The 12,722-nt window shown below is 42.9% G+C and overlaps 1 protein-coding gene across 1 annotated transcript in view; it reads left to right on the top strand.

Annotated features, from left to right (window-relative positions):
• Positions 1-12,722, top strand: part of lrrc75a (leucine rich repeat containing 75A) — a 53,492-nt gene that overhangs the window by 1,678 nt on the left and 39,092 nt on the right. The window contains exon 2 of the mRNA XM_030109397.1: positions 11,162-11,290. Within this exon, the coding sequence (XP_029965257.1) occupies positions 11,162-11,290 (129 nt within the window). The remainder of the gene's footprint in view (positions 1-11,161; positions 11,291-12,722) is intronic.

The raw sequence follows: 12,722 nt of genomic DNA, 5'->3' as shown, positions 1-12,722 counted from the left end.
CAAGCACAGAATGGCTTTGATGACACTTTACCCGCAGTAAGATCTCTTTTCAGTTCTGCATGACTGATCCCTCAGTGCTGTGTTAGTCTGCTACTCTTGTGGAAACGCAGTGCGATTCTCAGTGAATGAATCACAAGAAGCAGTGATTTTCATTGAAAAGTGAAAGTTCATCTCTTTGTAGTTCCACACACCTGGACTGACCCTCAAGTGGGCTGCTTTCATGTGTTTATTTCTGCATTTCCCACTTTTCTGCTGGCATCTTTCTGGATCAGATTCGTTGGTTTGAGCACAAGCAAACCTTTTCACACAGATTTTTGCAGACAATTACAAAGTTTAGGACAAAAATCGATCTTCTAGTACAACATGAAACCCAATCCTCACACATTATATCCATTTAGTCTTAGAAAACCTGGATCTATTTTCAAGTCGTCTAAGACTCTTCAGCCAGTTCGCTACTAATCTTAGTCTTCTCTAAGTGGCTGTGCACACAGTATCCTGTCAAAAATTCAGGTCATTCAATTGAATTGTATTTGTATGGCACCAAAAACAGCACAGTCATTTTAAGGTACTTTTAGAGAGAAAAACCCAACAATTCTGCATGAGAAAGCATAAGTGACTTTGGAAAAAGCCTGCAGAACCAGGCTCAGAGGTGGAGACATTCTACTTTGGGGTAATTGAAAAGACAGAGAGAACAGGATAGACAGACAGACAGATTCAAACTCTGGTTCGGGTAGGGATGTGTAGGTCTCCCAGCAGTCTTAACTAATAGCGACTTCATTAGAAATTGGTCCAGGGAGGCTTTAAAAGTAGAGACGGTGCCAGCTTTCCTAACTGAAACTGGAGCTGGTTCCACATGAGAGGAGCCTGCTAGCTGAAAGCTCTGCCTCCCATTCGACTTTTAGAAAACCTCGATACCTGCAGTGAGCAGCATTCTGCAAATGATCCGCCCGACACTGCAGAAAACGGACATCTTCTTAGATCAGGTCCGTAAAGTTCAGGAAAATAAAGGAAAGTTTTCCAGCTCTCGTTAAAATTCCCCTGAGGAGCATTGCTGAGACAAAAACACATCTTGATAAGAACCACCAGTTTTTCATACAATTGTGGCTTATAAGTTACACATGTTCGCTAGTTTGATTCCCTGCAGCTTCTCACTGTACGTTCATAGTACTGTATGTAACCCAGTTCCTTTGAACATCCACCAGTAAATATCAGGTTTCCTTTGATTGTAATGCAGTAAATACAGAGAATTAATTTCTCCATGGTGATCAATGAAGAATCTAAAATCATGGGAAGGAAAAGGTTGCTGCAACCTGGCGCTCGGTCCCCCCACCCCCAGTCTTACAGCTCCATGCTGTGTTTAACTCAGTTCACTGTCAATACTTCAGTGAAGTCCGGGATCAGACTGTTTCCCACTGCTTGAACTGATTCGGTGATCGACTGCTCACACGCCTGATTAGCCAACCTCCTCCGGGCCCGGGTGCTAGCAGCATCCAGGGTGGACCGGTTGTGTTCGGCTGGGCTCAGCTGCACTGACGCACTGAGGAGACAGCTATGATTTACATCCTCGCTTTGTCTTTGGAGACACGCGCGGCGCTCGGCTGGCTGCTGCCGTCGCTAACAGTAAGAAGGAAAAGCCCTGACAGCAGACTGCAAGAATCCGGAGTGGTCAGGAAGCCTGTTCGCAAAAATACTGCAACCTGTTGACTTGCAGAAAGGAGGGAAATCAAGTCATGAAAAGTCTGCTTGAGTATATGTTTAAAGCGATAATTGGACAGACAGCAGGATAAATGGTGAGGACAGAAATCGGCCTCTAATCCTTCATTCTTACAGCATTACACAATCCATATGCTGTTGCTGTTTATCCCCTGATGACTCAACCACAGGAAGCAGCCTCCGGAGCTTCATGCATGCAGTTTTCACGGTGTATTGTTCGGGCTTTGCACAATTCTATCAGCTCCTCTCTGTTTACTGATCAATACCAGTTGCATTGTTAATCCTCGACTCGACAGCAAAACAGACTTTAAGATGAAGGCCACCTTTATGCACACATTATGAAGCGATTAACTAGCTCGCCCATACTACAGTTACAATGTGATTCCCCCAGAAGAAGAGAAGCACACTTACCTGTTTTTTTTTTTATGTACAGCTAAAGATCTCACCTAGTCAGGAGACAGCAAGTCTGGAAAGACTCAGTTTTAGTATCTCTCTGAAATGTGGTTATAATGACTGACTGCGTTTATGGCTTAAGAGAACCAAACTGCTCTGTTTTTCTTTCTTAACAGTATTTGAAAAGAAATATTAGCATCTAAGCTCTGAGAAAGCTATCTGCTGCCTGCGAGCAGCAGGGAAGACGCTGATGATATTTGTTGGCTTACTTATCATAATGAAGCAGATCCTTAAGAATATCTAAAAATGCCATTCATTTGATCTCCACGTGTTCTGCTGCAGATGTGTGTGCTGAATTTAGCATGCTAACCAGTTAGCCCCAGTCTGTCCAGGCTTGTAAATCCAGTATTTAGCCTTTCCTCCGTCCGGTCAAATGAGGCCTCATTTACACGTTTTAAAGTGAAAACAGAAAACTTTCGTTGTGCTGTTGGTGTCCGTTCACACGACAACACTGCTCGGAGTGTGCAAGTCGATGGGTGTCAGAACCCCCAGTCCACGTTCTGCTGGGACTTGGTAGTTTGATAGTTTTCACAGCAGCTTGCATTACAGTCCAGTGCAGTATGTTACATCCAGCTTATGAGAAGAAACATTAAGTATATGAGGTCTCTTTTACATCATGAAACTTACTTTTATTTTACTCAGAAATCTAGATTAAGATCTGATGAAGGAACAACTGAGCAACATATCTGGGGCTGGTGGGTACCAAACAGCTACCAAAGTCCAAGTTAATCCAAACCAGTAAGCCAGTTTTTGTTTGATATATCCCATCAGACACAGTGAGCTGTGAAAGCCTTTGTTTCATTGACGCTCACTGTCAGGAAGCAGCTTAAATTGACTGTTTCAAGTCCCTTCTCTGTTCAGAAAGCTTTCTAACATATGAATCATCCCACTGCTACCATCCACTCTCCACTGGACCTCCATTAGGTACCACATCTAACTGTTGGGAGACTTGTGGTGAACGATAAAACCCTCCATCAGCACTTTGGTTTTAGTAACCAAGTCATTTATGCAGTTTACAAACTTCTTGACGGGCATCAGAGCGTCTGTTGTTTATGTGGGGAAGCTGCCAGTGTTTGCTTTTGCTACATGATTAACGGGAAAGCTTCGCTTTGATCCAACGAGCGATGGCTGAAGGTCAAGCCCCCCTCCACCGACCTTTGGAGGATTTCGTCTTTGATGCCGCTTAGCAGAGCTGAGGATTATGGGAAAGGAGACATCCACAAGCTTGATGCGCTCCAAGCAGGTCAAAGTTTGCCACTCTGACATCCAGTCAGATGTCGAAGTTTGATGGAAGCATCTTTTATTACTTCTCCAGCTGGGTGTTACACACACAGATCTCTGAGAGCGAGAAAAATGAGCGAGATTAAACATCATCACGGTGCTTCATATTCCAATCACGTCGATAATGACGAGCATTCATGTTGGGTCACGAAGACGCGGGATGAAGATATTTAGTTTGATATTCCGGTAGGTTTGTGTTCTGGCAGAACAGTATGTTACAGAACAGCAGCGAACTGGGTAAAGATAATTGGAGCAGGTAGGGAGGGCAGAGACGGGGGCAGAAGCCCAGGGAGAGGAGGACGGCAGCAGATGTCAGACAGCAGCGGTGTCCATGAGTGATCGCAGAGACGAGACGAGAACAAAGAAAACAACACATCCTGGGGAAGGAGGTGTCGTTCGTGAAGAAGAGGACAGGCGCTGGCTCGTCGCCTTCGCCGGTCACCAGGTTCTCGTCCATGTTGCCCGGAAACCGTCTGGAGAGCTCAGATTAAATAGACATTGATTAATCAAGCAGGAGGTGTGTTAACAGCTAATGGGCAAGCCGTCTTCTTAATCACCGTCCGTCAATTAACTCAAAACCAAAGCTAACGTCTCCTCAACACTTCCCCCTCGGGCTCAGTGGAAGCCCACTGAAACGTCCGAAGCCGATTCTTCGCCGTTTCTAACAAGCTGCCAGCGAGTTTGAACTCATCCGGTGATTTCCTGAAGGGTTCTGTTGGATAATGACTTCCTGTTGTGTTGTAAACCTGAAGTAGTGCTTGACTTGTAGCTGTTGCTGAGAAGTATCAGGGTCTTCCTGAGGAACAAAAAAATCGATGTGATTACACTCCAAACTAAACAAATGTTCTTGAGGAGTGATGCAGTTGTGTGGCAAGAGGCTATGTCCATTACTCCAGTAGTGTTGTGGCGACACACTGCGATTTCAGCTGAAGATATCTGTCATTACAACCTGAAATCTGTGGCCTCGTTTAGTACAATCGGACGGACTTGAAGATGGCCGATCAAAAGACCATCAAGCATCTTTACGAATTTGAGTCAATACTTGGGTTCTTTTCCCCTGAACCAGAAACTCTGGCTCCTTGTTTTCTTCTATATTTTTTTCCATGCATGTAGATGCCACAAGAAGGAGTGCTCGATATTTGCTCAGCTTCGTTTGTTTGTGATGCTGGTGTTTGTGTGTAGATGCAGGATGCAGCGTCCGTCTATTGTCTCTGCTTCAGTTGACTTTAAAGTTGTGCAGTAAAACATGCTGTTGAACCCAAGTTTGTAAAATCCCCAAACTAATCAAAATGCTGAAAATGTAGTCAGTAAAGACCTTTAGAATTCATATCAGCTAGAATTCTATAATTCTCAAATCAGAAAAAAAGTGTAGTTCTTCACTTTTGTGGAACCTTTGACAGAAAATCACCAAATATGACCAAGACAAGTTGTGAAGTGGTGATGCAGCAGTGGTAGATGGACTGCACGGTGAATTTAAACACCTTCAGCAGTTTCAAAGCTCTCAAAGTAGCTATCCATGCAGTGTCTGTCTCACAAGGATACTTCAGCACAAAGAAATTGAACCACCAACCCTATGTTGGGAAGACAAGCCACTTTACTGCCGGCAAGGGTGCCGTTATGTTTTAGCTTTTTAACCTGAGCTTCTCCCTTCGGCTGGTCCATTAAGTCCAGTAAATCACATTAAAAAAGAAAAACTAAAAAATGCATCTAGCTGTTAAGATTATTGTGCCAAGTCAAGCTCATGTCTAACTTGAAATTAAGCTGATCGAAGATCTTATTTTCTTTCACACTGCAAGAGCAATTGAAGACGTCTTGTTGGATTACTGATGAGGGATGCAGATTGATGCTATCTGTCCAGCCTGCGGCTCACTATCTGACTACAGTGTTAGAGGAGTGATACATAATGCTGAATAGCCTCTTTATGCTCATGCTTTTGTGAATTATTCACACTCAGACTGTGTCATTCATGCTGTGTTTTCAACACCAACCTGGAAACCGAATACCTTTGAGGAAAGCCAAAAAGAAATCACAAATTATTGTTAACCTCTAGCTTCAGCGTGACCCTTTTCCTGCTGTGTTTCCAGTTTGATCGGTGATGGTTGATTTTGAAGATTATTCTACAAAAGGAGTTCATGCAGGTCGTGTTCTGCTACAACGCAAACTCCGTTTGGAAAGAATCTCATGAGCTTTTCTGATGAAGGAGCTGGGATGATGCTAATTTGGCTGATTTTGATTTTGAAAACAGTTTTGGCTTGTCCGGTTGGTACAGCTAACTGGAACGCTGCCACCACTTGACTTGTAGATTAAACTTGTCAAGAAGCTCCAACTGTGGAAAGGAAAATGAAATGCAGGAAAAGTGCAGCAGCATTTGTGACTCCTCATGTATCAACATGTCTTTGCTGACATGTTCTTAATGACTGACGAACCCGGAGGTGTGTGGGGAGACTGTCTGTTGACCATGTGAGCTTCCATAAAGGTCACTTCCTGCTCCACAGAAGGGTCGTCTTCCCCGGATGTCATTTCCTTTTATTCCACAGAGGGCCTGCTCTCGAGCCGCTGTCTTTAGCACGTCTGGCTCCGTCTTTATCGGAGAGTGGCCGGCTTCAGACCTCGTGTTTGATGTTGACCGGCTGTAATTAGTGTGGGCGGTGCTTTCTAATGAGGAAAGAGCCCACTGTGTTTTCCTTGCAGCGTGAATTGAAGTGTGGGTGTTTGTGTGTGTGCACACTCGTAAAATCTTCTCTGGCTTAAAGGAAGTGGACTTTGTGTGTGTTTTAAATGTTGTCCTTGTAATGTATATTTCATGAGTAGTTGTAAATCATGCATTGCCTCTTTGGAAGGTGAATACCAATTACCGGTATATAACAATGATTAAAATCTTCTCTTTTGTCTGCTGATATTTGAATTTTTTTCCCTTGTAGCCATTGAACATCTCCAAAATGATTTGTTGCTTTGCATTTCTGTCGCAGTGACATTTTTCCATTCATGGAATTGCAGTAAAAAACATTCAGATTTATAAGTAATGCCATTTTGTGTGAGGTTATTGTGTTATTTATGCTAATTGTGAATGTCAACTGTTTGACATTTAGAGTAAGACACTTGTTAAGGTTGGGTTTTGGTTTTTTTTCTGGTGGAACATGCAAATTGATGCCACTGACATGTCTGTGAACCGACAGTTGGTTAGCTTAGCAGAGGCCACAAACTGCTAAGAAACTGTATTAATATGCAAATTAATGCACACAAAAAAGCCAGCCAACATTTGGTGTTTATACTTGTTTCATGTGAGGATTAAACATCCTGTCATGCATCGCTGACTGGAAATTAAGTGCAGATAGTAGAATATGTTGTTTTATTTTGAGCTTCTGAATGATTATTTACCTCAGTTTTGAGTTTATATGCTAAGATAGACTGAGTGCTAGCTTAATGTTTATGTTTTCATGAGCCAAATGTAGTAGTGATGGATGTTTATGGTTGTGGAATATTTAAATATATTAATCACTTCAGTTATACAAAATCTAAATCACTAAGACATTAGTGTCATCGTTGTGTTTGCGTATTTATTCCCTAATAAATCGGACGACCTGCCTAATAAGTAAAAAACAGACCTTTACTATTTTGTTGTTGTTGTGTCACTCGATCAAAAGGCTAAATTATGATAATAAAAAGTTCTTTTTGGTACAGACATCAGCTTAATGCTTCTGCCTGAACCTGTCTCATTACTAAATACTGTAGTATACTCATCTTTTTTATCCATACTGTTTTATATTTTGAAAAAATCATTTAACATGAATGTCAGACAGGGGAGAAACAGGTAACACTTGAACATGAGGCGAAAATCAATCTAGCCTGACATTTCAATCAAATCCTTCAATAATGAGCTTCAAAGTGCTTCTGAATTCAAATCCAGATGAATATTCAGAACCACGCAAAGCAGCTTGACTTTCTGTGCAAACCAGTAACTGATCCATCGATGCTGCCTTTGGTTAACTCACTGCAGAGGCTGGAACTCATCACTTTTCAGTACTTTATATTCACAATCCGCAAAGACTGGAAAAATTCTGCTGGCCAATTATTTTCTTTCCACTTTCACAGATGTCAACGTTACCAATGTGTGTGTGTGTGCACAGTGAGTTTACGGTGATCTCAGCTGGAAACGGTGCATTCACCCCGTTTCACCAAAACATCCACCTGTTGATGAAGTAATCGCAGGTTTCCCTCATCTGCTGCGCGGCTACCAACATGCAAACACGGCGGCTGATTAATACGTGCCTTTCTGTCTGAGCCGCTGCCGTGATTCGCCGCCCCGCCCACGCAGAACAATAGACAGCATGGAAACCTCGGTGAGTCATAGCTTTCTGTAGGAGACGGAGCCGCTCTCGCTCTGTCCTGTCATTCCCGTCGCCACTCAGCTGGCTATAAACTGCCAGAGACACCCAACCAAGATCTCTGCAGACATCTCTAGCATGCACTTACATACGGAATTAAATGGATTCGCACTTTATGATACAGATTTGCTTGGAAAGTGTTTTTCCAATATGATCGCATTGACTGCAGGTCACTGCGGTGTAGTTTGTAAATCAAAGCCAGTAAATAGCAACTGAAGGGATTCAGAATCACACTTGAGAAAAAGTGCAATACAGAAAACATCTCATAATTAGTCACTAAATAAAAGTCATGAGGATCCAGCTGAGGAAATGTCTCTCACCTTGACAACAACAGAATCTCTGCTGAAAACTGAGCTGACTGGCACACGTTTTTTTTTTTTTTTGTTTGTTTTGTGAAAAACCAACCTTCTGACCTTAGCTTCTCAGTGTGCTACTGTAAGCTTCTTGTTATTTGTTATTATTTGAAAATATAGCCACTTTTTTTTATTATTATTGCTGCATAATCTGGGATTTTGCTGTCTGAGACAGAAATGGGCAATTGTGACAAAATCTGTTTTTGTGGCTTGAATGTGTGATCTGGTAAGACAAATTCATGCAGAGCTGCTGTCTCACAGTCACTGATAGCCTGCATCAGGGTGTACAGTTAACACCCGCCAAACACCAGTGACGGGTCAGAAATTAGTTTGGCGGGTAAAACAAGAACACACACCCTCCCAGTTTGAACTGTGAGTCATGCAGTCTTCATGAGCAGGGCTCCATATTAACCTTTATCTTGACGGGACACGATCCTGCTGCAGAAGCTCCCGATGCTTGGTCTGATGTTTGCTTTAATAGGGCGACATCCTCTTGTGTTGTGTTTGTTTACAGCCAGATGTGCACACTCCCTGCTCCATGTCTTCTTTTCTGTTTTTGGTGTATTTCTGTGGCGCCACTTAAAGGCCTGGAAGATGTACAGCATCGTTTTGAGTTAGGCAGATGGGGAACTTTAAGAACCACAGGGAGAGAAAAAAAAGATGATTTTGGATGATTTTTGATCTTGATTTTGACACTGAAAAATGTATAAATGAACATGTTGGCTTAAAAAAAACATTTGGGCCGCCAGATAATGGGACAAACCATGAGCTGCGTAATACAGGTTGATGCAGCAGTCATCTTGACAATAAATATAACCTAATAAAATAGCAATGATCTCATTATATCTGTGCATAACTGTTTTCTTTAAAGAAACTTCCTCATAAAAATGTATGGTAATTGTCTTAAATCAAATAAGGAATGATGTTTTCATTTGTTATTGCCAAAAATGGGATGCACAGATGGACAGCCTTTAAAAATGAATGGCATGATTGTGGGAACTGGGGTAACTGTGACGTTCCTCCATGTCGACTCATGGCATGTCTGCAGACATCACCTCGTTCACAGTGGAAGCTCATATCTCACATCCATTCCTCATTATTCGATACCCGCAGTGTGTCGAATGAACTGAGGCTGCTTCATCCACACAGACCGTAGACACAAGAATCCTGCAGGAAGAAGACCGAATCAGGAAAAAAAGTGTATTTATTCTGATGCTGTTTACAGAAAATCATCAAAAGACACAAAAAAAGTCGTGTTGTTACGATACAGAAAAGGTAGGCGCAGATAATCGTCCCACTGAGGACGTCTCTTGGGAAGGCGATACATTTTAGTCCTTCCTTCAGTACATGCACCATACATTTGTCCCATTGTTGTCATAGCAACGTCTTTAGACAGTGTTGAATTGAAATGCCCCTCATTTGACTTGAGATTAGTGATCAAAGGTCATGTTCATGTTTGCTCCATTTTTATTAACGTAACATTCCGAACAAGCCTTGAGGGGAAACCTTCATGTATGTCAAAAAACATTGAGACGAATACGGTGATAATCTTGGGGATTCTAACATTATAAGCGAGAGGTGTTAGGTTTATTGAATTCCTTTACTGTCTCTTGCATCAGATTATAGATGCAAATGCCACTATGACCTTGAAGTTGTTTGTCCAGTTGATATCTGTCAACAATCTGTGAATCTATTTTTCCAAACTTGTCAGACTTGATCCATTCAAATATGATATCAAACCTTGGGAATTTTGGGGAATGCTTTACCTGCCAAAACCTGTTCATGAAAATGAAACAGTCCAAAAACAGTCAAAACAGACCGCTAACCTTCTATTAATACCGATGAAGTGAGACGGAGGTGGCGTTCACAGCAAACCCTCAGCAGAACATGCAGACTCAGCACAGACAGGCTGAAAGTCAAACCTCGGTGTTTCTACTGCAACTCGACTCCAAGCTCACACCTCAGTGATCCTCCTCTTTAATTGTAATAAAAGAAAAGAGCTCAGTTTGAAAAATCTCCACAGAGGCAAAGGCAGAACATGCAGTCTGCTCATATGATGGCTATTGAATACTATTTTTTTCATACAAGATCAAAACACTTTCATTTTGATTTGATTGCATTTTAAATATGAGGAAATATAATTGTTTTTCTTAATTTTAATTGCAATTTATAACACTGTGTATTGTAATCGTAACTTTGTAACCCCCAGGACTCCCTTGAAAAAGAGGTTTTCAATCTCAATGGGAACTTCCTGGTTAAATAAAGGTTAAATGAAAATAAAGAAATAAATAAATCTGACAATTATGACACATTGTAGTAAAACATAGCAGGTTTTTTGCAGATTTGTTCTGTTTTTCCTTCACATTTTGCACACCGACTCTAACACGTTGTAGTCTTTCGCTACGCAGCCCCGGCTTAACGTTCCTGTCCCTCCACGTAAAGCCGTCATTCACTTCTTTTTTCTCTCTTAAGATATCACAGGACGGTCAGTCGGGGGTGACACTCCGCCGACAGGTTCATGCTTCGCCTGCTTTGATGTGGCTTGAAATGTGACAAATGTTCATTTGCCCTCCGCGGGAAGCAGCGCAACAGGGTTTAATTTAATGCTGACGCAGGGAGGTGGGTGGGGGGTGGGGGGGGGTGGGGGTGTGTAGAGGGTCAGCCGGTTTTCACAGCGTGGAAGATGTAAAAAGCCTCTCACAGAGCGCTCTGCACTTACTGGCCAGAGATGCATGAATGAATGGTTTGGTTTTATCAGAAAAAAAAAAAAACACCACTTACATGATGTTCCATTTCCTTCTTTTCATCCTGGTTCTATAAGTCTGAAACCTGTTGTGTTCTTTACATGCTACTTAAATAAATGGTACCACTGCATAAGGGAGGGCCTGATCATTTTATTCCAATGTGTGTGTGTGTGTGTGTGTGTGTGTGTGTGTGTGTGTGTGTGTGTGTGTGTGTGTGTGTGTGTGTGTGCAGGACCTGGGCATGGAATCCACATCGCTGGACGACGTGCTTTACCGCTACGCCAGCTTCCGGAACCTGGTCGATCCCATCACACATGACCTGATCATCAGCCTGGCTCGATACGTCCACTGCCCGAAGACGGTAAAACACACACGCACACACACACACATACTGAGTAAAAAAAAAAAAACGCCATCAAACAACAGTGATGTGAAGAATGCATGTTGGATGTGCAGGATTACAGTAAACAGGCCGCAGCCTGCTAACGTGCGCTCGCAAACTGATGTGATTTACTGCATGGCCGCTATCAGATGATCTCCTGACTCATTTTGTCCGACACGATTAGGTTACGGAAGCGCTCCAAGTGGTTGCGTGGCAGCGTGTGTCCTTGAGAGCGGGGGGGGGGGGGGGGGGGCTGGGCTTCTTGTGTTTGTTCATTCATGTAGTCCAGCGTGTCATTGAAAGGGAGAGCGAGGGAGAACCGAGGGGATGAATAATGCACGGAGGAAGGAGGAGTGATGGGGAGGAAGATAGGAATTAAAAGCCCCGATGTGTCGCTCTGTTGAGACGTTTGTGCCCCAGAGCTGGTTGCTCTTGTCAAAAGGTTTATTTCCAGTAAATGCGTGTTGGTCACATTTAGTTTCCATTTAGTGACATGGCCTCCAGATCACGTCTTTTCCGCCCTCCGCCGATGATGCAAAAAAACACTTCAGACGTGATTAAGATAATTGATCTAATCTGCGGGTCTGGTGCATTTTCCCCGTGACCTCCTCGGACCTCATGAAACGCCACCTCGCTTCCTTAATTTCCCCTCATTTCCTATGAAAACTGCATTTTGTACAAAACAACACAACAAATCGAATGTTTTCCCTTGTAATAAACTATTACACGGCACTGTTGAGTTTAAAAGGTGTTGAAGACAAAATTCACTTCTATAATCAGACTGTTACGACCCGGCTCGTAGGGAAAAGGGACGCAACATGGATAAAGAAACAAAACATTTATTTGTGTACGTAAAGAAAAATGGCACAAACCAGGTGGGCAAAAGGTGCTGTCAAAATAAAACAACTAAAGAACTAAGAAACCCAAAACTCTAAATTAACCGAGCACTCACGCTGCTGCTTCTCAAAATAAGACAAAACATAACAGAACCAGAAAACCCAAACAACAAAATGCCCACAGACTTACGCTGAAACAGCACCCCCCAAACTGGAAATTACCAGCCAAAGCCTGACACAGCAACTCTCTACACACACAGTGTTAACAAGTGATTCCTATCAGGTGTCTGCCCCCGTCTGCATGGAGCTCCCGGCCTTTTATCCTTGCTGGTTCCTAATTGGTGTGGTGAGGCACCAATGGCAGGATCGAGGGGCGGAGCTGGAGACCTCTGGTGGTCCACTCAGGGACGAGCACTGACACACTCTGCTTTGCATGCTCTGAGGGATGCACACCTGGAGCACAGAGAGGAGAGCAGAAAGGGAAACACAGACCAAGGGGGTCGTAACAGTCCCCCCCCCTTAAAATACAGATCCATCCATGCCGACATACACAGAGCACACATCACACATGTTGC

This window comes from Salarias fasciatus, chromosome 14 (genome assembly GCF_902148845.1).
Source record: "Salarias fasciatus chromosome 14, fSalaFa1.1, whole genome shotgun sequence".
In the NCBI taxonomy this organism is placed as follows: domain Eukaryota; kingdom Metazoa; phylum Chordata; class Actinopteri; order Blenniiformes; family Blenniidae; genus Salarias; species Salarias fasciatus.
Note: the sequence above shows the minus strand (reverse complement) of the source record. Positions and strands in the feature narration are given on the sequence as shown.